A 27,334-nucleotide genomic window follows, 5' to 3' on the forward strand; every position below is an offset into this window, starting at 1 on the left:
GAATTTTTCAGTAGAATTTTATTTTGAAAATAATACTTCACCTTGAAGATTGATCTAAAACACTTTAAGGTATGAAAATTTTATACAACTTATCTATTACAAATTAATCAGAATTCTTCAATTAAATACACTGTGTTAGCTCACCTACATAAAAAATATTGCACATTTGTCTCCAGATGTTACTGATGACTAAACTGTATAGAACTCCAAACTACTTATTCTCTGAAATGGCAACTTTATAAATATTGTAACTAAATGCACTGTAAACAGCCATTTTGGTAAACATGCATTTATTCACAGATTTATTTCCTTTAGATAAATGCATAACTGCTCAAAATTAAGATGCTATGTCGAGGTACAAGAATGCACAAACAAATCTATTTCTGTCTTCATTTTGAGGAAACACTGATCTTGGCAAAAGCCTGGCATTATTTTAAATGAACTATTGCTGGTAAGAAAGCATAATACTTTGTCTTCTGTGTTCTGCACTTGCACTTCTCTTTTTTAAGAGAAAATTTGAAAAGTGTTGTTTCCAGAGATTCAGCTATCACTGTTTGAGTGTATCATCTTAAAAAATTCAGACCCTGGAGCAGCTGGACACTTGGCAAAATGCCTACTATTCATTAAGCCATGACTCATTCTGGACCATTCACTAGCTGTGGTTTTGGGAAACTGAGAAAATCAGACCATTTTAATGTTATGTAATTGACACAATCCTGCATAATACAGTATTCCTCCATTAAGCTGAGGTCATGTTATATTTTTAAAATATAAAATATATTGAATCCTAAGTCCTATTTGTTAATGGGTACCCCCAAGGTGTTATGCAAGTAAAATAGGAGTGACTATATAGTTTCAGACTATTAGTGTCAAATAGTCATTACAAATAACTCTACTGGTGTAATGGCCTGATTGTTTCCAGCAATTTCATTTTACAGGAGTGAATCACATCTTATACAGAGAATATATATTACTTGAACACCCCCTCCACCCCCAAAAAAAGTTTAGAAAGCTGATCAGATGACTTCAAAGAAAAGTAAGGTCATTTTCTGGCCCTTTCCCACACTGTTAAAATTGGAATTTGACAAAAGTCCATGGGCACAATTTACAAACTTTGACAAACTGTTGTTAAAACCATTTTCTTTGGGGAAGATGGGAGTTAACTTTTAAAACCTGTTATACAAAACTTCAGCTGCCTTTTTATAAAAGTACGTTCCTTAGATTAAAATCATAAAATTAAGGTGCAAGAGTTTAACAAAAATGAACTAAAGAGCTTTATTGACATCACAGTACATTCAAGAATAATTTTGAGAACATTACAGCTGAAAGAGAATGGCATATTTATAGTCTTATTAAGTACTATTTCTTGAAAAAAATGTAATACAAAGAAATCCTATTAAGTAACTTGGAGCAGCATTTGGAAAAAGACACCTATTTACACAATTAGAAAAAAAAAAATCTGGGTTCACCTACACAGCCACAATGTGCCTCTATAATGAGACAAGCCCTTAAACTCATGGAATTTTTAAAAATGGCATCATGGCATTCTTGCCACGTCATTCCTCAGCGCTTACGACGGGGAGGGGTTGTTGATCTGTAAAGAAAAAAAGGGAAAAGACAAAATTTAAAAATAAAAATGTATTTATACTTAAAATCTGCAATATAAATAAATACTTTTATACAGGTTTTCTAACATTATTTTAAAATATTTAACAAATACCAAACTGAGTTTATAAAAGAGAGAGAGAGAAAGGACACTTTCAACTTTGAATAAATTCAAAAAAACTTAAAAAAAAATCAGACAAAATACTTTAAAAAGTATACTACCTTGATCGGGACTTAGACTTGTGTTTGCGGCTTGCCTTCTTACCAGACCTTTGAGATTTCTCCATGGAGCGCGACCGACTATGTTTAGGCTTCTTAGCCTTCTTTTCTTTGCTACTTCCGGGGGATTCAGAACTGCTCCTTCCACTAGAATCAGAACCTGAATGCTTTTTACTATCTTTGGTTGCATTTTTCTTACTATCCTGTCTAGAGTCGTGTCTTATGACTTTAACAGATATAGAACCACTCCTACAGAAAGTTCTCTCACTTTCTCGCTTCCGTTTTAACCGATCATCCTGACTACTGAATTTAAAATCTTTTTCTTCCCTTTTCTGTTTTTCTTTTCTTTTATCCTGTTCACGGTCCCTTTCCTTGTCTTTCTTTCTCCTGTCCTTATCTACACTTCGACTCCTCTCCTTTTTCCTGTCTTGTTCTTTAGCCTCACCTTTATGCTTATGACTGTTCCCACTAAGATTTCCACGTGGATCCTCAATTTTACGCCTATCTCGACTTCTACTGCGAGTGGAACGATTGGTTCGTCTATCCCTTGAGCGACTTCTGCTTCTACGTCTGTCTCGGGAAGGGCTCCGGTTTCTTCGTCTTTCTCTTTCAATGCTACTTCTATTAGATCTCCTCCTATCTCTCAGCTTCACCCTAGTCCTGCTGCTGTCTATTTTAATTCTGCGAGAGTAGCTCCTGCTCCTGCTCCGTCTAGCTTTCACTGTGGGAGACCTGCTCCTACTGTGTCTCTTTTTCCTTTTAGGAGAGGAGGAGCGAGAGGACGTGCAGCTGCTGCCTGAGCTGGAGCTGTAGGAAGAACTGGACACGGAGCTGCTACTGCTGCTGCTCCTGCTGTTGCTACTGGAGCTGCCGCTACTGCTGCTGCCTGACCTACTCCTCCGCTCCTTCTCTTTCCCTTTGTGCTCTCTTTTGGGCTCTAAAACTGACGGAGCTTCATTTGGAGTTCTTTTCTTTTCATTAACCGCATCACCGTCTGCTTCACTTGCTTCTAGAAGTGATAAACTATTTTGCTCTCTGTGAATAAATTCATTCATCTCTTTTGTAACCCTTTCTGTTTGTTGCTTTTCTTCTGAAACAGAAAAAAGACACAGAAAGGCTAAATAAGAAATGAAAAATTCCCATACTATCAAATTATGGCAACAGTCTCATCTTTACTAGAATTAGGGTGCAAACCTTGTAAGTAATTAAAAATAAAGAAGTAGTCGATTCCCACATTTCATTTACCTAATATATCAAAAGTATTAATATTTCAAACACTGCATCAAAAAGAACTGAAACTTTTTTTTCACAGCAAATCTTCCAAGTCTAACATTGTCTTCCTAAGTCAACATATCAACTGAATACATTTCAAGTACTCCACAGCCACATGTAGTTAACCAGCTACCATTCTAGACCAGACAATAAAAGTATCAAAACACAGGGGTCCATATGACAGAAGAAAAGACTTCCGTCTTGTCCAGTACTAGTAAGAAAGAGATAATAGTGGTGAGGAATAGTGGCTTTAATCCCAGAACTTGGGAGGCAATGGCAGGAGGTCTCTGTGAGTGGCCAGCCAGGTCTACAGAGTAACCTCCAGGACAGCCAGGACTACGAAGAGATTGTCATCTCAAAAGAGAGCGAGAGAGAAAACAAACAAACAAACAAACAAAAACCAAATTAACAAGGCCCAAAACCCCAACAGTAACTACAACAAAAGACTAGCAGTGATTTTTAGAAAAATTTTTAACAAAGTCAAGTCATTTCCTAAGAGCTGTCCAAATTAACCCTAAAACTCTCTCATTATTCCTTGTACTATCACAAATACTCAATAAAAACTGTACTTATACAGTGTTTCTATGTCTAATCTTCTATTTTCCCTAAATATCTAGGGTTTTGTTTTTCAGTAATTGTAAATATATCCCATTATTACAAAAGTCTATTCTGCTTTTTTTCAAATGTATATTTTCATTGCAATGATTTTAACATGAATTAAATATATCTAAATACCCAGGTTTATGATCATGGGGACAAAGTAAAAAGAGAGGAAAAATACAATGTGATCTCAGCTGTACCACATACTTACAATGTAGCCTCCAGTTCTATGCTACAATATTTCTATTTTAGTTTCAAACTATAACTGTGGTGATACAATATTATGAAACAATCTCTTACATTCTAAGAGACTGCAACTTTTGCTGGACCTCACAGCCAAGGTTAGTAATACGCCTTGAGGTCACTTAGCACAGAAAGAAGACTGCTTGCTATCTTGCTGTGCACCCAGATGATTTGTTTACCCTGATTATAAAAGGAAAATGTAACACTCACTTTTACTTGCCTTGGATTTCTCATGGAATCTACTTTAAGCTATCGTAAAGCTGTAATCTTAAACTATTACTCTTCTTTTCCCCTGACCTGGACATGTGTGTGTATATCCTTTGCTGAAAAGCAGCAAATACAAAAGTTAAAAGCAACTTCCTAAAACTGCCCATACAGTTTGGAAGCGACCATTCATGAACACTGGTTGACAAAGGATGACATTTGTTATCTGGGTCAGTGAGATCAGTTAGACTTAAACTCTGTTAAAGATTTCTGTACAGTTTTCCATTCTTTCTCCCATGGGATGCTTTCTGTGCTGTTCAATTGATACAGAGCAAAATCTCTTTGTTAGGGACAGATACACAAGGAGAGACACAGGTATAGAAGCAGAGGACCAGTGAACAGTAAGTATAAATGTGAACTTGTTCTTGCTCATGGATAAATGACTCCAACAGGAAGCCTTTTATACACTCATTTATTACTGGTGATCTGAAGTAAAAAGCTAACATGCATAACCCACTCACAAAAGCACATGTGAAACTAGACAAAAGCCACAGAAATCTAAGCTCACCTTCCATCTGTTTATCTTGTAATAGCTGCTGCTCTTTCTCTTTTCTCCAAAAAGCTTCTTGTTTTTGCCGGATTCGGTGCCGTAATTCTTCATCATCAGTATCAGATGACTCAGAACCTCTGTCACTCCTCTCATCTTCACTGTCTCCTGATCCATAACCACCCAGTCCACCTGTGTGCATAAAACTCAATCCATCATATGCAAACATTACACGAGTCACTAAAAACTTTTTAAGACCGAGAAGAAATTTTGTTTTTCATTGCCTTTTCCTGGTAGAATGTGCTTATTCAGGGTGGGGAGAGACATAACCTTAAAGTTTAAGTTTTCAGAATCCTCAGACAATGGCGATATTAATATCTTACTCCTTGGACTACTTCACATATTTCTCACCACCAAGGAATCATAATAATGGCTTTTACTGTCCATACTAACCAACAAAAGCATTTAACATGGCAAAAATGAAGTGTTACTACAGTTAAGCCAATCCAATTACTGTAATAAATTGAGGATGATTCTGAAAATATTCCTCAAGTTAATTATTTTATTGTTCAAAGTTTCCTAAATTCAGGAAGGATGCTAAACAAATTTTCTCTAGTAACTTAGAATAATATAATTCTCACTGGTATAAAAATGATGTGATCTCAAAAGTATAATACCCCGAAGTGATCTCAAAAGTATAATACCAAAATTACATGGGCATTTTATTCTACCCATTTCTCTTGTTCCTCACACAAATTAACATGAAGATGTGGAAAAGGCAAACTCAAGCTTTAGTCTTAATAGCATGCAAATAGCAAACTATGAACACAACACTACTGTTGTAAGATAAACCCATTTCCTCTACGTTGAAACTTGATTTGCTCCTACACAATTCATGTATATCATCAAATTCATTATTGTCTGGGTCAATTCCTATGTATGTATGTCATAATTTTAAGAGCGTGTTTAGAAACTACCTAAACTAGGGTAAACCATTATCTATTAAGTACGAACTATGTGTATATAATATATAACATATCATTACACATTATATATTACATACACACTAGAACAATTAACGAGGAGATCCTCCATTCAACTTACCCAAATGAACATTAACTATCCCATTTATCATCAGTCTACCATGAATGTTTACTCAGAGAACTAGATAAAGCTTTGAGACTGAAGTGAGCCTGACTTCTAAGTTTCATAAAGTACGTAGGAACAGTGCATTCCCAACAGAACAAGTCAAGTCAGCGGTCCCCCTTTAGCCCTGTCGCGTGCACACTGAGACACTTACCGAGGCCGGTGAGGGAGGCCAGTGCACTGGACTGTGCCAGCTGTTTTGCAGGAGCTTTGTGTCACATCAACAACAGGAACAACATGTTAACACAAATAGCCACGATTTCATAGTCATGAGAGTCTACGGTATTGTTAAATCTACTACTATCGCTGCTTTTTGGGGAGAGAAGAAACATTAAAAACATAACATTCATTTTAAAACCAGTAGCATGTCTGGCTTTGAAATTACAATTCTGATGTGAGCTGAAATTGGTTTATGATGAGGGAAAAGTGTTACTAAAAACATATGGGAAGGTGGTTGTCACTGTTTCATAAGAATTATAACTGAGAAAATTGAAAACTCTGAAGGCATGTTGTAATTCATAATTCATCTAAAATGTACAGAAGTCACATTTAAATACCAAGACATCTATTTTATAAAAGAAAAAAGCCTCAAATGAATTAAATTGAACATGAGGAATTTTCCACACCATGTTTTAGAGTACTACACAGAATGAATGCTATCTGTGCTTAGGTAGGTCAGAGAAAACAAAGTATTTCTACGGTTCCTATATGATATCTACAAGCTGAATCTTCCCAGAGAGTTAACACATGCAAGGAGAAAATATTTAAATATGTGATAAAAATCCAGAGGACAAAAAAAAAAAGTCCAAAGTAACCAATGAAATAAAAATTCCCCTACAAAAATAAAACCAAGAACACCCACGAAATGTACCTTTCGTTGCTTTCCGATGTGCATCTTTAGCTACGTAATAAATTTCTTCATCTGTGACATCCAGAAGAATTTCAGTTAGAAGCATTTTTGTCAATAGCATCTAAGGAAGAATATTTTATATATTTTTCAATTTAATTTTAATACATTTGATTATTTTCAAAATAATTAAAATATAAAGCTCTTTTTAATTAAAATATTTTAAGATTAAACCGGCCACTAAAGGAAGTATCTTGAAAAATAACCAAAAAACATTAAAACTTAAAAAACAGGGGTTGGGGATTTAGCTCAGTGGTAGAGCGCTTGCCTAGGAAGCGCAAGGCCCTGGGTTCGGTCCCCAGCTCCGAAAAAAAGAACCAAAAAACAAACAAACAAACAAACAAACAAAACATTTTAAATCCAAAGGTATCAAAGAAGAGTTGAGTACCTGTGATCTCAGAACAAAAGCTGAGATGAAAAGAAAAAAAAGCTATAAACTTATCTGGAGAAACCTTGAATTCTTTTGCTAGAAGCAAAAAGTAAAAACTTGCATTGAGAAAATTTTCGGGGAAAGAGGGCTTTTCGCAGGTTTTGGAAAGGGAAGCACACTACAACCATGTAAGAACTTGGGTGGCTGGAAATGGCGGCCTCTGCCACCAGCAGTTGGCTACAATAGGTTAGCTAATAAGATCCCAACAATTGTGTGATCTGACTAGTTTTTAAAAAAAAAAGAGGAAAAAAAGAAAAATTTCTGTGGTTGGTCAGACGGCTAAGTGGGTAGCTTACTTACTGTAGAAGCACAGGGCTTGAACTTGGATCCCCAGCTTCCACAGGAAGCTAGGCATGGTGGCCTGCATCTGTAATCCCAGCTGAGGAGGAAGAGACAGGCAGGCCTGCAGACTAGCTGGCCAACAAGTCTAACCAGTTGGTGCTAGGTTCAGTGAGAAACCTTGTCTGAAAAGTCACTAACTACATAACAGGTAAAGAACATTGGAAATACCTGATGTAAACCTCTGGCCTCTACACATGCATGCATGGACATCTGCATACACACGTACCACTCCCACACACGTGAAAACACACAAACATGTGCGGCACAGACACAGACAGAACATAGTTTTAAGCTGAATGTAGCCTTTCATTTAACAGTATTGGTAAGCATTACAATACTAGTCTATTAAGTCACTTTTCAAAGTTAAAATAAAATTCTGTGAGGGGAAAATAAGAAAAACAAAACAAAAAACAAAGGACAATGGTACTCTTTTGGTAATTCTCAACTAATATACTCTAAATTCTGACAATATTTCAATGTATAATAAAATAGAAACACAAGAGATTTCAGTAAGAGATAGACTGGCTATGGTTTGAGTATCAACAACTATTTCAAATGTAGACTTTTAGTCCCTTAGACTTTCCGTGCCCATGATCCTTTATTTACAGAAATGAGCGTAAACTGAATTATGTTCTGGAGACTATGGGAAAATGACAATCTCACAAGGTGATATGAACTTCATTGATAAGGCTTTAAGAATTCTCACAATTAAAAAAAAAAAGGCTGCTCAATCCCTGTGGCAGTTTGAATGAGAATGGCCCCCCAGGCTCACATATTTGAATGCTTGCTCTCAGTTGGTAGAACTGTCTGGAAAGTATTAGAAGGTATGACCTTGTTGCACGTCTGTCATGGATGGAGTGCTTCTACTTTAGAGGTTTCAAAAACCCCATACTACTCCCAGCTAACTATTTCTGCCTTGTGCTTACGAACCGAGATTTGAGGGATCAGCTACTGCTCCATGCCTGTCATGTTTCCCACCATAATAGACTCTAATCCTCTAAAACTCCAAGTCCCCCAAAACTCTTTTTCCTCTAAGTCATCCTGATCATATGATATCACCTTATGATAGCAATAGAAAAGCAACCAAGACAATTCCCTATTGCCTCCTAAATCATATATTCTTTAAATCATTTACAACATTTCCATTAAAAAATGCTAGAAAGATGCTCAGTGGTTAAGAACACTGACTTTTTCCAGAGGTCCTGAGTTCATTTCCCAGTAACCATGTGGTGGCTCACAACCATCCCTCTTCTGGTGTGTCTGAAGACAGCTACAGTGTACTCATAGAATTAAAATAAATAAATCTTTAAAAACTTGGGGAAAAGATGAATTAATGTTCTCAAGCCTCATATTTACCAAAACATTTTAGTAACTCTTTATTGCTATTTTATGTGTGTGGGCTCATGTGCAAAGGTCAGAGGACATTTTTGGAATCAGTCTTCTAAGAACTGAGCTCAGGTTATCAGGTTTCCATGACTTTATCCAGAGGTGTTTGAAGGCCCGGTTAAGTACTACTCAGGGATATTACTGTTACATTGGATAACTAATGGGGGTGAGGCGTTCATTTCTCCTGTTCTCAACATTTCTTAGTTGCATATAGTTCTTTGTCTAAAGTTGAGACCCTCTGAGCTTTCCCATATCCATGTTTTGAGTCTATTTTTCCTTGTTCAGGTCTTGTTCAGGCAGCCATGTTGGTGAAACTTCATGGATATGGCCTCTCTGACATTTCTTTTTTTAAAAAAAAAGATTTATTCATTTATTATATATAAGTACACTGTAACTGTCTTCAGATACACCAGAAGAGGGCATCAGATCGTATTACAGATGGTTGTGAGCCACCATGTGGTTGCTGGGAATTGAACTCAGGACCTCTGGAAGAGCAGTTGGTGCTCTTAACCGCTGAGCCATCTCTCCAGCCCTCTCTGACATTTCTGAGAGATACGATTTTAGCAAATCTCCTGTTCCTCTGGCTCTTACAACCATTCTGGCCCCGTCCAACGATTCCTGAGCTACAGGTGCAGGGATTGTGTTGCAGATCTCAGTTGTAACGGCACCACATAATCTCTTGTTCTCTGTTATTTGGTAAGTTTTGGTTTTCTTTCATGGTCTCTATCTGTTGCAAAGAGGTGTCTTTGATTAGGGCTGAGAATTACACTAGTCTGTGGCTATTAGGATACTTGGAGTGTTGTTAGGGGTCATGCTGGTTTAGTAAAGTGGCAGTTGTAGGCTCTCCTGTAAGAACCATGATTTCACTAGCCCCAGGTAGCTGGCTAGGTCTCCAGTACCACGTATGCTTCTCTCTTGTTAAGAGTCCCTAAGTCCAATTAAAGAATTGGTTACCACCACAGCACATATATATACCATTTCTGCATCATTAGGACTTCTGTGTCATGTCACTGTTGTGGTGCACAGGTATCATAGGTAGGTAAAACCATTGGTTGCTTCTTCCCTTGGAAGCTTGCACGGCTTTTTGGTATCATGAAAGCTAGTCTTTAGAGAGGAGACTTTCAGGTAAGATCCAGTGTAGATCCTTTGAGTCATTATGTTTGATTTGGTTATCCAATATCAAAGTGGTCAGCCTTGAGATCATTAAGACTAAGCAGATTGTATTTATATACTTAGGAATATATGTATGTGTGCACATATGTGTGCATATAATAGCAATTAAGAAAAAAAAGGCCAGTTGGGGCAGCGATGGTGCACACCTTTAATCCCAGCACTAGGGAGGCAGAGGCAGGAGGATCTCTCTGGAGTCTGAGGCCAGTGGTCTCCAGAGTGAGTTCCATGACAGCCAGGGTTAAACCCCTGTCTTAAAAAAACCAAACCAAACAAAACAAAAAACAGGCCATGAATTTGAGAGCAAAGGAAGTATGCAGGGAAGAATTAGGAGAAAGGGAAGGAAAAAAGTATGTGATTTCTTAAAAGACTCTAAAAAATTATTATTAAAAAAAAAAAAAAAAAAAAAAAAAAGAGGGCTGGAGAGATGGCTCAGTGGTACTCGACTACTCTTCCAGAGGTTCTGAGTTCAATTCCCAGCAACCACATGGTGGCTCACAACCATCTGTAATGAGATCTGATACCGTGTGTCTGAAAACAGCTGCAGTGTACTTATATATAATAAATAACTGCTTTACAGACTGTGGTTCTGTACTTTGTGTATTACAAAGATTGGTTTTATTGGGCGTGGGAAAGTCCTGGGAAATAACATTGTACTCTGTACACATGCTTTACCCAGCACATCCGTATCTGAATAAACCTCCACACAGCAGGCCTTACCATCTGATACTCCTTCTCCTCTTCCGTCATCTCTGGCTCACTGTGCTCCTCCTGGGGAGCTGGAGATGGACTTCTGGTGACTTTCCCACTGCTGACAGCCTCTAGGTTCTCAGCATCTTCATCCTCGTCATCACTATCCTGTTGCATCAGAAGGGAGCACAGAGTTAGTTAAATGTGAAGTTGAGGAAGCTGATATGCAAGGGCAGCTGCTTTCTAAGTCTAGTTTAGTGTCGGTCTCAGGTTCTGCTCTTCTGTTGTGGCTATAGGATACTAAGCATGACTCTTCGGAGGTGTGCACGCCTAGTCCCAGCACTTGGGAGGCACAGGCAGGTGGTCTACAAAGTGGGGTTCAGAGCAGCCAGGGATACAAGAATACGAGAGAGAGAGAGAGAGAGAGAGAGAGAGAGAGAGAGAGAGAGAGACAGAGAGACAGAGAGAGACAGAGAGAGAAAAGATGTTAAGCATGTAGTCTATTGTTGATTTATATCATCAACCTCTTTATCTTAATTTCTGTTATTGTTATATATATTTCAGACCATCATTTCAATGTTCTTTCCTTTTTCTTTCTCTCTTGAGAAATCGGTTTCAGCCTCATGCCCCAGCCTCATCCCCTGGGAATGTGGAGCATATACAGCATCTGCCACCACACTCAGCTCTGAATTTGTACTATTTCCCTTAGGAATTTAAAGTGTAACCTGAGGAGAAAAACTACGATTACATAAAGGTTTATGAAAAGCAGTCACATTTTCAATTCAATTTTTTTCTCCATTATGAATTTTGACTTATTTTGTAAATACCAAGGAAAGCATAATATACAGACATGATTCAATAAATAGCTTTCTTAAACAAACGGCTAATAAAACTTTGAGTAAATAGACCAGAGTTTAATTTTTATCCACTAATTATCAATTTATTTAACATGACAATAAAGCTCTGGCCAGATCAAAGATCTCAGCTTGCTATACCTAAGGAAAACCTAAGTTTTCTTTCTCTTCTTTTATTACAATTTTTTTAGCCTTCATTTTTATCCTGTGTGTATGGTTGTTTCTGTTTTGTGAATCATGTGCGTGCAGAGGCCAGAAGGCATTGGCGCTCCTAGGGTTGGCGTTACAGACGGTTGAGCTTCCATGTGGGTGCTAGCAATCTAACTCAGGTTTCTTGGAAAGGCAGTCACTAAGCCATCATAACCACTAAGCCATCACACCAACCTCCCTAAAGTACTTCTTTCTGAGTACACAAATTGTCTTTGTATGATTTTAGTACCAAGAAACCTAGCCCTCTTTTTAATCAAAGAAATATCGTATGTTTACTCCTAGCAACTGTACTGTACTAAGTTAAAAAGCAGATGACTATCTAAATACTCCCATGGACAGAATACTTCTAGAACCAGAGGACAGATATATGTAACACAAGCTAACATGTTTAGGAAGCCAGGGGTTGAGATTTAGCTCTCTTGGTAGAGCGCTTGCCTAGCAAGCACAAGGCCCTGGGTTCGGTCCCAGCTCGGAGAAAAAAAAAAAAAAAGAAAAGGAAGCCAGGAGAAAAATAATGTCTAAGCCACCGTAGAACAGAAAAATTCCTAAACCATTCATTCATGTCAGGAACTAAGAAATAAATATTTAAGACTTAAAGCCAAAACTTTCAATATTCATGTCAAAAAGAATGAAAACTACTGAAGCCTCAGTAAGGTATAAACATTAAATATCTATAGAAGGGTATCATCTCTACGCTACTTAGCACTTTTGTTTAATAAGATCTACTAGTAGGAAGTTGGCTGTACCGTAATGAAAAAATAGAGAGCTGTACATTACCATGAAAACTAACCAGAATTATACAAAATATCCTTACAGAACAGGCTTTTTTAAACTTACTGCCACACCCCTCCCCTATTTTTTTCATTTACCCTCAATAACATACACGAAGACAGAAACCCCGCTAGGCATAGGCATGTACAGAGAATCTCTATACTTGGGAATCTGAGGACGGTGAGTCAACAGCAGCCTGAGGAAGTAGTCCAGGCACCCGGGACAGTAACTACCCCATCTCAGTGGGACACACACAGAACCACCGCAAGCCCCAACTGACTTACCCCACGACCTCTCAAAAACATGAGGACTTTTCTGTAGGCTTAGGCTACTCTTCACACAGACAAAATTATCAGTTTCATGTCAGGCTCTACTTACAAATTTACTTCTTTGGGGTAAACGAGGACCATCTCCTCCTTCAGCATCTTCGGTGGCCTTCTTTTCTTTTTTTGACAACTGTGAACGCTGCTGTTCCATTCTCTCTTTCTCTAATTTCTTCTGCTTTTCACGTTCCATCTTCTCAAGGCCTTCTCGAATCCAGGCTGGAAGAGTCCTGCGTTTTACTGCATCTGTTTCACAAACAGGGAAAACAAAACTCCATGTCAATTTAAGTAAAAAGAAATAATAAGCAAATAAAGCAGATAAAGTTTTTGAATGTCTATAAATGCTATGAGTAAAATTAAAAATCTTTTAATGCTATGCTTTAAAAGCTATTACTTTAAAGAGCATGAGGGAGCACATTCTAATGTTTACAATTTGCCAGGGCATGCACGAAAGTACATTAAACTGTCATCTCATTTAATGTATACAAAAGCCCTGGGATCACGACTATTCCTCAGCCTTTCTGTACGTGAGGAAACTGATGGTCAAAGAGATAAACCCATGTGCTTGCTCAGGGTTAAAAGTCAGCAAACCATGACATAAACTAATGCAGGCCCAAATTCTTATCCTAAGCTGCTTCCTAAAATATGAAAAACAGTCAAAAGTGGGCAGTGTGTTTTCATACTAAGAACTCATTCAGCTAAATTTACATAGCAGTAAGTTAGAATCTTCCTAAGATGTTAAAAGGCATTATTTTGGGGTTGATTTAGCTAGCGGTAAAGCGCTTGTCTAGCTAGCGCAAGGGGCCCTGGGTTGGTCCCCACTCAAAAAAAAAAAAGGGAAAAAAAAAGGTATATTTTCCAAATTATTAAAATGGTAAATGATTTGAAACTTTCCAGATATAATACAGAATAAATATATAACTTGTCATTACTAGCTTTAATATTATTTTAATGTTTCAGGTTTTTTTTGGATTTTTTTGGGGGGGTAAACATGGGAAGCAAATAATTAAAGGAAACCAATTTGGCATCAGTTTATCTCATAGCTAAGACTGGCAAAGGACACTGAAGATGTTGGGTCAGCAAAAATCTACATTTTATCATAAATTACTGTTTAAGGCAAGAAATCTGAAAAACTATTCAATACCTTTTACATTTTTAGATCGAGATTTCTTTTTTAAGAATTATAACTATAATAATAATAGGGTTTTAAAATACCATTATTTCTACGAAACCAAAGAGGTGCTTTAATAACTTAGGAAACCAAACTATGGTTTTTACAGTGATAAAGTCATCATGCCAATGTGGTTCATGAACAGATGTAAATAGCTACCAATCTGTGGAGGTTCCTGCTTCACTGGAAGTGCAATAGGTGAGCGCTGTCGGTCCCGGAAGGATGGTGGCCGCTCTCTTCGGTTCTGTGTGGGTGCTGGTGGTCCTGGAGGTCCTGGTTGCCAATAAGGAGGATGAAATCCACCTTGTGGTGGACCAAAAGCAGCCCCATGCTGAAAGAGTATTGTGTTTTAATTTTCTTCAACTTAGTACATATACCTTCTGGGACACACACGTGCTATGAACTGGGACAGTAGAAATCCATGTGTGTAGCAAATCCGAGAATTCCACGGTTCTAACACTCAACAGTGCTTCTGGAGCCCCAAGAACCCAGGCTTGCTTCTCTTAGGAAAGCTAAAGATTTCCTGTCTATACAAATATAAACAGGATTCTATAACCCAGCCGACAGATTATTTAAGAACTATGGGAAGGCACATACACATAACGTTATATATGAACCTTTTCATTCTTAAGTCCTAACACCACCAAGATATCAGAAAGTCTCTTCTTTTTTTCTCTTTCTAAGAAAAGCTCTCATTATGGAGCCCAGGCTAGCTTTGAACTTGTTATGTGCCCAAGGCTGATAAACTCAAAAGCCTCATGGGTGCTGGGGTGACAGCATGTATCACCACACATAGCCAATTTTTATTTAACTAAAAACTACACGACAACTTGTTGTCAGCTTCAACTTCCCATTTCTAGTGAATTCAGTAAAGTAGTGCTAAAGTAGTGCGGGATTTAGTTACTTACAAGTCAAAAATGACACTGAATTAACTATTTTCTTTTGAAAATCTACACTTTCAGAGGCCTTTTAGGAGAAAGCTGCCAACAGGTTCTCTGCCTTGTTCACACAGCTTTCACCAGGCCAAACAAAGGTAAGGAGGGGGCTCCTTTCTCTACATCCCTTCATAACAGAAAAACTGTCACATGTGAATCCCAAGTCAGTACCCAAGAATCTAATGCATTAATGAGAGGACTACCATCTCAAGGTGCACATATCAAATTCAGCTTGTGATTAGGGTTTAAATCTGCAGTTTTAAAGATTTTAAATTATGACAGCTCACCACATAAAGCAGCAACTGCAGTTAGTGACATCTAGTGTAATTTAAGGGTAGACTCTAGCAAAGCAGGGTCTTAAAGACAATAAAGCCCATACAGTTAACTATTCTCCATAGAGTTCTATGTCCCTAGGAATGAATGTCACAAAGGAAGCCATGAACAATTCCACTAATATGTTGTATAAAAATGGGGAAAAAACACTTAAAAAATAAAACAGTAATAACTTTACATAGAATGTGTAACAGCAGTTAAGACAAACTATAGCCACTGTGCTTTGTCTTACTTATGGTCTATTACTGACATATAATGTATTCAACTATCATATATTTTTCTATTCTTTAACATTTAGATATATCATGTTGAAACTAGAAAACAAGGCATCATATAATTATTCACATTTCCCACCTTATCCAAACTTTTTCCTAATGTCTGTTGGTACCAATGTCCTAACCAACTAAAACTCTAATGATTTAATTAATGCTGATGAATTTCCTGTGCTTATCTGTACAACCCTGAAAACGACACACATCTTAAGACTTCTTGACAAGGCACTTTCAAGGAATGGGTTATGTGCACGTCTATGATAGTAAAGTAACAAAATATCTTTCACCTGATAGTCAAACTGGTTCACCGGCCCCACTGCAAAATTATCAGGTGGTCCACCAAAGTTGTGATTGTTCTGGTTAAATATATGCCTGTTGTCAGGGGCAAATTCCCCACTGTCCTGACTGTTGCTGTCTTCAGAAGGAGGAACAATGTCCATTGGGCCTGGTGTTGGTGGCATCCATGGCTGATCTGGAGGGGGGTGTGGGGGCTGCTGATGCATTCCCCATTCTATTCAGGATTTAGGCATAAAGACATTCAACATGGGATTATAACAAAGTCAATACAATTTTTAAGATCTCAAGAAAGCTACAAAAAGTAATGACACAGATTTTAAAAAGCAATTTATAACGTTTTGGTCAAATTTCTTTTGTATTATCTTAAAATAAGCAATGAATTAAAAACTATCTCATTCATAATTCAAATGTTAACTCTGTTCTAACTCACATTCTAAACAAAATGCCTAAAGTTATTATTTTGTTTGATATTTTGAGACAAGAATCTTGCTATGCAGACCAAACTAAGCTGCAACTTTCTGCATAGCTAAGTGGCCTCAAACACAAGCCCCTTCTGTCTGTCTCCCCAGTACCAGGCTTACAGGCGTTGAGACCACACTCAGCTCCAAAAAGTGTTTTTAACAAATTACAAACCAACTCTTGGATGAACTACTATTACTGTTCAATAGTAACAACATAAAAAAGAATACGTTAAATTTTATATTATTTCTTTTTCCATAAACACATTTATCCTCACAACAACCCTGTGAGGTAGGGAGAAATCTGGTATTATCTGCCAATTTCCAAAAGGGATTCTGAGACACACAAAGGTTAATTAAGTTCCTTCATGTCACAGAGAAAGCACTGAAGGGAAGCTAAGGGTGGCAGGAGTGAGAAGAGGACCACTGATGCCGGTGAGCAAACTTTAACTCCAAAACAAAAATATTTTCCAAAAGTGGGAAAATTCAGCCTTCTAAAAGACAAAAATAAGCCACTTCACATTATCAAAGATGAGAACATTTGTTACGCTTTTAAAAGTAATATTGAAAATATACCCTATGTTTTCCATTCTCACCAGTAATAATAGAAATAATAAAAATAGCAAACAGAAGCTATGACTTCTGCAGTGACATATTCAAATGTGCAATCTCTATAAATAGTGTGATGGGATTATTAAGAATATTAACACAATTGTGGAAAAATGAGTAAACATTAAAGAATCTAAATCATACTGTGAAGTTTAAAAAATAAATAAAGCGAACAGAGGAGAACTTAGGAAAGTCACCACTATCTGCAAAAGGGGTCTTGGGGAGGAGGGAAGGTGGAGGGTGAGAGGAGCAGAGTGTATCTGACAAGCTTGCTTGTCAGACAGTGGCACAACTTTTCTTTAATTAGAGGCTAGACATGTTTTACTCTGTCAGTGTTGCTTCTGAAAAGGCCAAAGGTTGCAACAGAGAGACAGAGTGCTCTCTTTTCCCTAGATGCCAAGTGAGTTTTCCAGAGTGTTCCCAGCCCCTGTCAGCCTAGGAATGAAGAACCAAGAAAAAAAATCAAACTGAGTGCCACAACACTAGCAGACTGTGTACAAAATAATTTAACGACAAAAAAAGTCAAGATCAAATCAAGACTGTCTATTTCTTAAGGAGCATTAATTTCAAGAAGCCACAAAAATACACAAGTTAAACCATGTACTACTAATCTTCATTTACTGTAAAACATTCTAAACTTTGGGAAACATAAATAACAAACCTGGTTGCCACATTCTGTTAAAATTTGAATCCCCTTGAAAATTTCCATGGTTATTGGGACCAGACTCCATTGAAGACATATCCTGTCCATTTGGCATCATTCCTGGTGGTTGTTCTACGATGCTTTGCTGTCCTGAGGCTTCTCTTTGTGCAATCCAAGCTTGGGCCAAAGCAGCCCAGTCAATCTGGCCTAAAGTATATTAGCAGAATTTAGTATTTGGAATGTAGAAGCTAAAAGAATAGCACCTCTATGTAAAACAGGTATCTCAATTCCTCTGTTACTGGCCTTCTTTTCAAGTATCATACACACTTATATCTATCTATCTATCTATCTATCTATCTATCTATCTATCTATCTATCTATCTATCTATGTCTACGTGTTTATGGGACATGTGCATTGGAGGCATGGCTGTTATCTCTTCCTTTATCCTGTCTTCACTACTCTTTGAGGAAGGGTCTCTCAATCAGTCAAGGTAAGGCTGATATCAACAGCCAGTTTTCTAGTGATCGATCTCTCTCTGCCCTCTGAGGCTGGACCATTACACACCCAGCATTTACCACGGGTTCCAGTTCTCTTGCTTACATGACAAGTGTTTTAGCTCCTGAACCATCTTCCTGGCTCCTTTTCTTCTTTCTTCTTCTCCCCCTCTTCCCTTTCTCGTCTCTGTTCCTCTCCATTCTCTTTGTAAAGTATCCCTCATTAGTTAAATAGATATTTAACTATTATACAAAGTTATTTTTACAAATATGCTTAGAAAGCAATCCATATGCAGACTAAAATATACACTTTAGAAATTTAGTTTCAGAAAAGGACTCTATAAGAACACTTTCAGCCTGGCCTACTAGCACACACTGTTACTCTCAGCACTTCAGAGGAAGAGGCAGGAAAATCTCTGTGAAGTCAAGGCCAGCCTCGTCTCCACAGAAAGCTCCAGGACAGCCAGAACTACACAGAGAGCCTGTCTCAAAAAACAAAACAAAATAAAACAAACAAACAAAAAAAAAAACCAAAGCAAATAGCCCACTCTTAACATATTCTACTATTATCTCATAGAAAATCTATGACCTTAGTTGCGGAGTTCTTGAAAAAACACACATGCACCTTTTAAAGTCTGAGTAAAAATAGCCGAACACCATCATTTCTTCCTTCAGAATATTCCGTTCTTCCCAGGCTGCCTTTGAGCCTACACATGATAAACCAGTGTAACTTTCCATCCCTGTGCCTTCTCACAGCTGTACTTTTACACTCACTGCTGTGGACGAAAGACTTCTTCAACAGCTGCACAATGTCTTGTTTCTACTATCTTTTAGGTTTTTCTCTCCAAGTCTATTCTAAAATTCTAAGACCTTTCAGTATAGCAAACAAGGTGATAAATATTCTCACACATTAATGAAACAGAAAACTGATGTAGCCTGGATGGATGGAATTATAACTAGGTCAAATATATCTTAAACGTCCCAACTGTGATCCAGCAAGCCTAGCACTTTTACTAAGAAAATAATTGGACAAGTGACTAATGTTATATTCACACGATTATGTTAACTGTTTAAGTCTGGGAAGGTATAAACAATCAATTATCCAGAAGTCTTACTATCATTGTTGGTTTATATTAGAATAAAATCATACCTTAAAGTGCTTTGTAGCTATTTAAAAAGAAATGGGCTAGGTTCGATGGTGCACATATTTAACCTAATACCGAGGAAGTGGAGGCAGGAGCATTCTGAGTTTGAGGCTACCTTAGACTATATAGAATACTTTATTCCAGCTTGGGCTACATTAGAAAAGATTGCCTCAAAATAGAAAAAAGTTTCTCCATAAGGAAAGAGCAATGTAAAGAATCACAAGGATGAAACAAAACTGGCCTTATGTAGTTCAGGTTATCCTAGAACTATATAGACAAGGCTGGTCTCAAATGCAAGAGATCCGCTTGCCTCTGCCTCCCAAGTGCTGGGATTAAAGACCTACAACACCAATCACCTCAACACTCTTGAAACAGTCCTTAGGAAAAAGAAATCTGAAAATGGCATAGCGTAATCTGCATTAGCATACAGCTCAGTCACAGCTTGGTTCCTAGGAATGAGAAGCTCCCTAAGTCTGGTTCCCCAGAACCTACATACAGGCTAGGTAATGCAGTGCACAGCACAGCGGTGCAGATTCCTAAAGCTTGCTGAGCAGACAGTCTCATTCAATCGTGAGCTCCAAGTTCAATGAGAGAGGTGGAGAGTGACTGAAGAAGACATCTGATAGTGACCGCTGCCTCCACACACAACTGTGCACGTTCTCCCTCTCCATACGTTGAACATGCACAAACATGTAATAAATACAATCCAGAACAGAAATATTTAATACTTCAAGTACATTTCATGCTTTTTCTTTAAGATTTAAGACAGTACCAGTTTTAAGATGTAAAGTTCAGTAAGCCAATATGAATGCTATCATGTAAGTCCTACCCATCTCTAAATGTCCACCCTGTACCCGCTTTTAAATGCAGGGTTTCCCTTACTTGGATCTTGCTGGTGCTGGAATGACTGCATCCACTGTTGCTGGTTCAAGGGCCATTGCTGCCAAGGTTGTCCTCCTTGATCCCACATCCTTTAAGTTCCTCTTTATGACAAATTAAACACAGTTAATGATGGGACCTTTTACACTTTCAAAACTTATACATCACAGACTGCATGATGATATATTTTAAACAAGGAAAGTTCAATGTTGTCAGAGACAACTAGATTTACACTGAAAAGCAAGACTAGAAAGGGTTAAGTTAATGCTCATGTCAGAGTTAAAAATACAGTTCTTATTATTACTTAGTCTTCTGTATGTATACAGTAGTGTAACATTTAATGACTTAAATTTCTTACTGAATCTGCTTTCTTTTCTAGTGATCTAGGAAACAGTATTTTGGAAGATATTGAAATATTTAATTCTCAAATAAAAATTTAAAACCAAAAAAAAAAAAAAATACAGTTCTAATTAGCTATGCTAAAATAAGGCATACCTAGAATTGTATAATGTGTTTATACGTGTGCCACCACTGCCTGGATAGATCCAATTATTTTAAAGATTATAAAATCATTCAGCCTCCAACCAAACTCCTTTAGAAGAGTAACAAATAGGTGTAGCAGAAGAAAACTTGTTCTTATAATTACAGTTAATAATATATAATAATAAACACATAACCTAACATCTTCTAAGAAAACTTTAGAAGGAAAGTTGATGAGAAATTAGCAATTCAAACACTGGCAACATCACCCACATAGATATGATTTATAAAAGTATCATACTGCCGTAAGTACGGAACAGTCTCACCACAGATGTTTAAATAAACAACTGCAAAAAAAAAAAAAAAAAACCAAAAAAATCCCCTGCACTTCCAATACTAAAAATTATAGACGTTGAGGAATAACAACATTAGAAATAGTAATGAGACAAAGCTTAAAAGTGAAACACTTTGAAAACCTGTCTCTTAGCATTTAAATAGAATGAAAAAAGGCACTCCGATAACTGTTAAATCTAAGTTATGGATAATGGGATAGTAAATCCTTATACCACTCACTTTTCTGTAAATGAGTCTAAAATTTCATTAAAAACAAAGAAACAAAAAACTTTCAACCAACCAAAAGTGTGTCCTGCCTACAAGCCGTGAGGGACAAAGAATGAAGGAATGGCCAACCAGTGACTAAACTGCCCTAAACTAAGACCCATCCCACAGGCAGGAACCAATCCTGACACTATTAATGATACTCTGTTATACTTGCAGACAGGAGCCTAGCCTAATAGTCAACTGAGAGGCCCCACCCTGCAGCCAATGGAAAAATATGCATAGACTAAGGCTGAAACATCAGATGGAGCTCCAGGAGTCTTCAGAAGAGTTGGAAGAAGGACTGAGGAACTGGAAAAGGGTAGGGTTGCATAGGAAGACCAACAGTCAACTAACCTGGACTCTTGGGGGCTCCCAGAGACTGAATCACCAAAGAGTGGGCATGGGCTGGGCCTAGGCCACCCACATGTATGTAGCAGATGAGCAGTTTGGTCTTCATATGGGTCCCCCAACAACTGGAGCAGGGGTTGTCCCCCTGCTTTCTGTCTGCCTGCCTATATCCCATGGCCCTAAATGGACTGCCCTGTCTGGCCTCAGCGGGAAAGGATGCACCTAGTCTTGCAGCAAAACTAAAAAGCTTGGCAAATTTTCTAATTGTAAACATGTATTTTTAATGAAATGTAACTAAAGGTAGTAAGTAGAATAAATTAAATGGACCTCTACTGAGCAACTAAAATGAGTAAAGCACAGCTTTGTACACTGACATGCATTGATTTATAAGCTCAGTGAAAAAAAGTTACAGCACACACACAAAGTACCACTTGGAGTTTCACAGTCCAGCATGTATCTAAGATTCCTAAACTGCGAAACTCCTTAAGTTCAGAAAGCAGAAAACAGTTATCAGGAACTTCCACTTTATACTTTCTGTATTCTCTGGGTCCTCTCAGTGTGTGTGCACTTTTAGAAATGTATGAACTTTCACAGGATTCGAGGGAAGCAACAAGCACAATCCATAGGAACTTGTATCGAAAGCAAAACTCACACAAAAGTCCCCTGAACACAAGACAAACCACCTAACCTTTGCTCATTTTCAAGCATGAGTTACAATAAATTTCAAATCTAATCCAAAGAAAATGACTCACTGGTCATAAAAGCTAAACTTTGATTTTTGTTAAAATTCTACAAAAAAAAAAAACCAGATAAGCAAAAGGAACAGAATTTAGGCAAAAACTTGATTAGGAAAACAGAACTAAGTAAATATATATTTAACATATAATTTTATAAGTTTTGGGCCAGCACAATACTTATAAAGGGTTTTCCCAATTACTTAACAAAAGAGCGAAACTGATTTGATGACAAAAGTTTAGAAACTCTATTCTCTATTTCTTCATGTTCACTCTTTATACAAAAGAACTTACCAAATTCAAAACCTCTAAAACAGAAAACTATGTATGACTCCTGACATACAGGAATCAAAGCACCCATTATGGAGCCGTGAGTGGTAGCCAGCACTAAGGCAAACCTCCCAGTTCAAGGTCAATCAGGTCGTATGTCCATAGCAACTTTCTACTACTTTTTCTACTTTTGAGACCCTATCCCACAACCAAACAAAAAAACATGCAGAGTATGCCCTTCAGTATGATTTAGTATCCCCAAGGAACCAAAACTTTAGAATGCTCAGATCCCTTCTATAAAATGGCATTTCCGTTAGATAAACCAAAAATCTAAGTATGCTTACTATAGATCCATTTTACCAAGTATTTCTGATCTGCAATTGGTTGTATCTATAAATAAATAACCCACTGACAGACAGGAAAGACTGTATTTTTGTTTTGTTTTTAAAGACAGGATTTCTCTGTATAGTCCTAGGGGTCTTGGAACTCACTCTGTAGCCCAGGCTGGTCTTGAACTTGGAGATCTGTGTACCTCTGCCTCCTGAGTGCTGGGATTATAGGCAAGCGCCACCACAGCCCAGTCAGAACTTATTTTTTATTAGTTTAAAGAAAAATAAAAAAAAAAAAGAAACTAAAGCACCTGACCCTACTTGGAAGGTATTTTGGAGCTTATTGTTAAGTTTGATTCTGTATTCAGACTGTTAATTAATACGAACAGCCCCATAAACACATCTTTTTTTTTTCTTTTTTTTTTTTAATTAACTTGAGTATTTCTTATATATATTTCGAGTGTTATTCCCTTTCCCGGTTTCCGGGCAAACATCCCCCTCCCCCCTCCCCTTCCTTATGGGTGTTCCCCTCCCCACCCTCCCCCCATTGCCGCCCTCCCTCCAACAGTCTAGTTCACTGGGGGTTCAGTCTTAGCAGGACCCAGGGCTTCCCCTTCCACTGGTGCTCTTACTAGGATATTCATTGCTACCTATGAGGTCAGAGTCCAAGGTCAGTCCATGTATAGTCTTTAGGTAGTGGCTTAGTCCCTGGAAGCTCTGGTTGCTTGGTATTGTTGTACATATGCGGTCTCGAGCCCCTTCAAGCTCTTTTTCTTTCTCTGATTCCTTCAACGGGGGTCCTATTCTCAGTTCAGTGGTTTGCTGCTGGCATTCGCCTCTGTATTTGCTGTATTCTGGCTAAACACATCTTTTTAATTCACGTTTTTCCCCCTTGCGATAAGCAAAGGCAGTCACACTGCTGAACTCTATCTACAGACCCACTAAGCTTTAATAACAGACTTACACCATGAAAAATGGTAGTCATATACTGGATGAGTAACAATTTGGAAATGTTAACTATATTATAACACTAACTATATCATTACACTGTCTGAAAATCTCCATAAGTTAACAGTGATATGCAGTAGTTCCTGTAGAATGTTTTGAATGCTCATACTTTGAGTTCAAACAAGAATTTTCTTGAGAACAGAGGAGATATTACCGAGTGCTCCATCGCAGTATTTTGTCTATATTAAATGGGTAGGCATTATACTCACTCACTCATCACGCATATATGTTACCCACTAAAAATGCAACTTTAGCCACAGAAAGTCCATTTTAATATTACTATTCATTTAACATGATAGTTCGATTTTTAGGACCTAGGAATACACAAAAGTAGGAGAGACCTTGCCCGGTATATGCAAGGCCTATCTATGATCCCCAGTATCTTATGCCCCCCCCACCCCCATACAAGGAGAAAATAATTCTGACAGGAATGAAATGGCTCAGTAGGTAAAGGCCCTTCCCGCCCATCCTGGTAACCTGAATGAATGTGATCCCTGGAACCCACATGGTCATAGAGGAAAACCAATTCCTACAAGTAGTCCTCTGACCTCCACAAACATGTCATGGCACATGTGTTCACACACAGATACATACGAACACAAAATAAATAAATGTGGCTTTAAAAAAGATTGAATCAACTTAGTCTCTTCTTAGACTTATTTTCAGAGATCATCAACTTTTCAAGTTTGGAGAAGTCTAATTTTGATGATTCATGCAACAAGACTGCTGACAAAATTTTCCTTCATAGGATAAAGTTAAGTGTGATTTCCTTGAAAAACAACTTGGATTTGGGAAGAATAGAAAAGCCAATAACCAAGGATCGCACTTGATCATCAATAGTACCATAGTGCTGGGAAAAACTAACTCCAGAGTTATGGACTAACTTGTAATCTTCCCAAAGACAGGCTGAAGTCCTAAATCCACATTACCTGTACTTCCTTGGAGACCGGGTCTGTGTAAAAACAACATTCAATTTAGGATGAGGTCATACTGATTGAGAAAGACCTAATGCATCCCTAGATGAGGACAGACGTAAGTACCCACATGGAGAATGTCCTATGCTACAATGCCAGAGACTCTACAAGCTAAAGAACAGAAAGATGTGTGCCATCAAAAGTCGCAGAAAGGAAAGTACCTGTCAAACTCTGCTTTCATACTTTCTGCCTTCAGAACTATAAGAGTACATTTCAGTTGTTTTAAGCCACCTATTTGTAGCAATCTGTTTGTTACAGTGACTCCAGATACTAACACTAGGACTATCATCGGTCAGCCTTTTCTATAAATTATTCTGTAAGAACTGCAACTGCAAACAGACATAGACCTGGCAATCCCAGCATCACATCGAACAACTTATACTTCCTGAAACTCCAGACCCAGGGGACCAGATATCCTCACACTCATGTCCATGTGTATATACACTCAACCCAGGCGCACATGGGCACGCACAAATAAGTAAAAATCTTAAAAGGAAAACCCTTCGACTGACTTCAAAATGACTTCTTCAAATGATGCCCACTAACATTTACAAAATTCACTTGTGACACTGCGATGAGAACTGAAATGTGATGTTTTCAATCTCCTTGTACCTGGTAGTTCGTAATCTTAGTACTAAAGAGGTACAGAAGCAAAGGCAGTTAAGATCTTGAGTTGGTGGCTAGCCTGGGCTCCTTGCCCCCAAACTGAAATTAAACAAAGCTCTATAGTAACCCATGTCTGTAATCTCAACAGAAGGAAGGTAAAGCAGGAGAACTGCTGAGTGTTTCAGGCCAGCCTCTGCAACAAAGTAACAAAGAAACAAAACACTGACCAATCAAACAAAAATTGGTGGGAGACAGACAGCTGAAAGATTTAGCAATGGTCAAAAGTGGAAGAATCTGGAAAACAAAATATAGTACTGGCACATAGACATAAATAATAACTTTTCATTTAAAAAAAAAATACAGTGACTAGATAGATGGCTCAGCAGTTAAGAGCACTGGCTGCGCCTGTAGAGGACCTGCCTTCAGTTCCCAGCACTTGCATGGTAACTCAAAACCATCTGTAACTTCAGTTCCTGGGGATCTGATACTTTCTTCAGGCCTCCAAAGATAATACAGAAAAATGATCATCTTTTAAAAAACGTTTTAGAAAAAAAATTAAAAAAAAAAAAACTAAGGAAATAGGAGTAAGCCATCATGTTAATAATGTAGCAACATTGTCCCATTAATAACAACAACAGTGTCTGGCACATATATGCTACTGAGGAAATAAACAGGTAGGAATGGTTACACACTATCTGTTTAAATTTTCTACAATTAAATTAAGTTCTAACGCTTGGTGTGGTAGTGAATAAATACATTCATGAGTGAAAGCAGGAGGATATCTGTGGGTTCAGGTTAGCCAAGGACATATAGTGGGATTCTCTGTCTCAACCCCTAAACAAAAAAAAAAAAAAAAAAAAAAAAGTCCTTAATATAAAGTTTACGTATGTTTTAAATAGCGCGTCTCAAGAATATCCGAGAAGTCATTTATTACGTCTACCTTGATGCTTTAGAAAGCCACCCCACAAATCAAGTCTTTACTCTCCTGATTTGGTTTTTGCCTCAATGTACTTAAAAAAAAATTAAAAATCCAAGATTATTTTTGTTTTATCTAGGGTCAAGAAGAGAAAGAGTAAATGAAATATTAAAGACTGCTAATTTAATCAAGCACAGTCAAAATTTGCTCAGTTCCCCATTTTTTTAAATGACAGTATTATCCACAAAAGAAGGAAACAACTGAAATAAAGGATACTACTTGTTTCCTTTGTGATGCTTTACACATAGTATCCATCACTGGGTAAAAACACAAAAACTAAGCAACTAAATCATACTTTAATAGGACGCAGCTGAAAGCGGCTGCGGCTGCGTAGTGCGAGTCGCAGAGAATAAGTTCCAGGTCCCGGCCCCCGCCTCCTCCGCCCCTCTGCGCTCTCTGCCCCTAAAGGGTTTTCACTGCGCACGCGCAGTGCTTAACGGCCGGTCAGGAGCCCAACAATTAGTCCCTTGCCTTCTCAAAGAAAACTCTTAGTTCGAAGAATGGGCCGTGAGCTCTCTCCTTCACCATAGACAGTTCTTTTTCGGCAAGAGCAGGTCTCTCGTTCACTATCTCTGGCGGACGCCGGTGCTTTTCGGGAATGAGGTTCTGGCGGTCGCGCCAAGCAGCGTACGCAGCCTAAGTCACGCTACCTTCGCCACACAAACCAAGAGGAGTTTAGTACTCCGGCAAGTCCCCCTGTGTAAACTGCTCATCGCTTACCCGCTCCGATTCCGGAATACCGCTGTCGCCACCGTTCCTGTAATTCTCTCCAACCCTTTCGATGCTTCTACTTCTTCATGAACAAGACAAGATGGCGCCCGATGGGTCTCACCCGGAAGTGAATAATAATAAC

The 27,334-nt window shown here is 38.0% G+C and overlaps 1 protein-coding gene across 2 annotated transcripts; it reads right to left on the reverse strand.

Moving 5' to 3' along the window:
* On the reverse strand, positions 1 to 27,324 carry Pnisr (PNN interacting serine and arginine rich protein). 2 transcript variants are annotated; one of them, XM_032905235.1, is made up of 12 exons: positions 27,202 to 27,324; positions 20,160 to 20,260; positions 17,656 to 17,844; positions 15,918 to 16,141; positions 14,250 to 14,421; positions 12,975 to 13,165; positions 10,792 to 10,929; positions 6,708 to 6,807; positions 5,991 to 6,044; positions 4,712 to 4,882; positions 1,828 to 2,914; positions 1 to 1,594 (listed from the first exon to the last, which is right to left on the reverse strand). In XM_032905235.1, exons 2-12 carry the CDS (start codon positions 20,245 to 20,247, stop codon positions 1,564 to 1,566), a joined length of 2,445 nt encoding a protein of 814 aa, XP_032761126.1. In that variant the 5' UTR covers positions 20,248 to 20,260; positions 27,202 to 27,324; the 3' UTR covers positions 1 to 1,563. The 2 variants fall into 2 exon arrangements, with proteins under 2 accessions (XP_032761126.1, XP_032761120.1); XM_032905229.1 differs by lacking the exons at positions 1 to 1,594; positions 1,828 to 2,914; positions 4,712 to 4,882; ... (2 more) ...; positions 10,792 to 10,929; positions 12,975 to 13,165 and having other exon boundaries at positions 14,234 to 14,363.
* Between the last annotated feature and the right edge of the window lie 10 nt (positions 27,325 to 27,334).

The sequence above is a fragment of the Rattus rattus genome, chromosome 1, assembly GCF_011064425.1.
Source record: "Rattus rattus isolate New Zealand chromosome 1, Rrattus_CSIRO_v1, whole genome shotgun sequence".
NCBI lineage: Eukaryota > Metazoa > Chordata > Mammalia > Rodentia > Muridae > Rattus > Rattus rattus.

Excerpts from the sequence above, each read along its gene's own strand:
- Pnisr (XM_032905235.1), bottom strand. The coding sequence starts at position 20,247 with ATGTGGGATCAAGGAGGACAACCTTGGCAGCAATGGCCCTTGAACCAG. Across the intron at positions 4,883-5,990 it reads GGCCTCCCTCACCGGCCTCG|GTGGACTGGGTGGTTATGGA; the intron begins GTAAGTGTCTCA and ends TTATGCACACAG. Across the intron at positions 2,915-4,711 it reads ACAAGATAAACAGATGGAAG|AAGAAAAGCAACAAACAGAA; the intron begins GTGAGCTTAGAT and ends TTTCTGTTTCAG.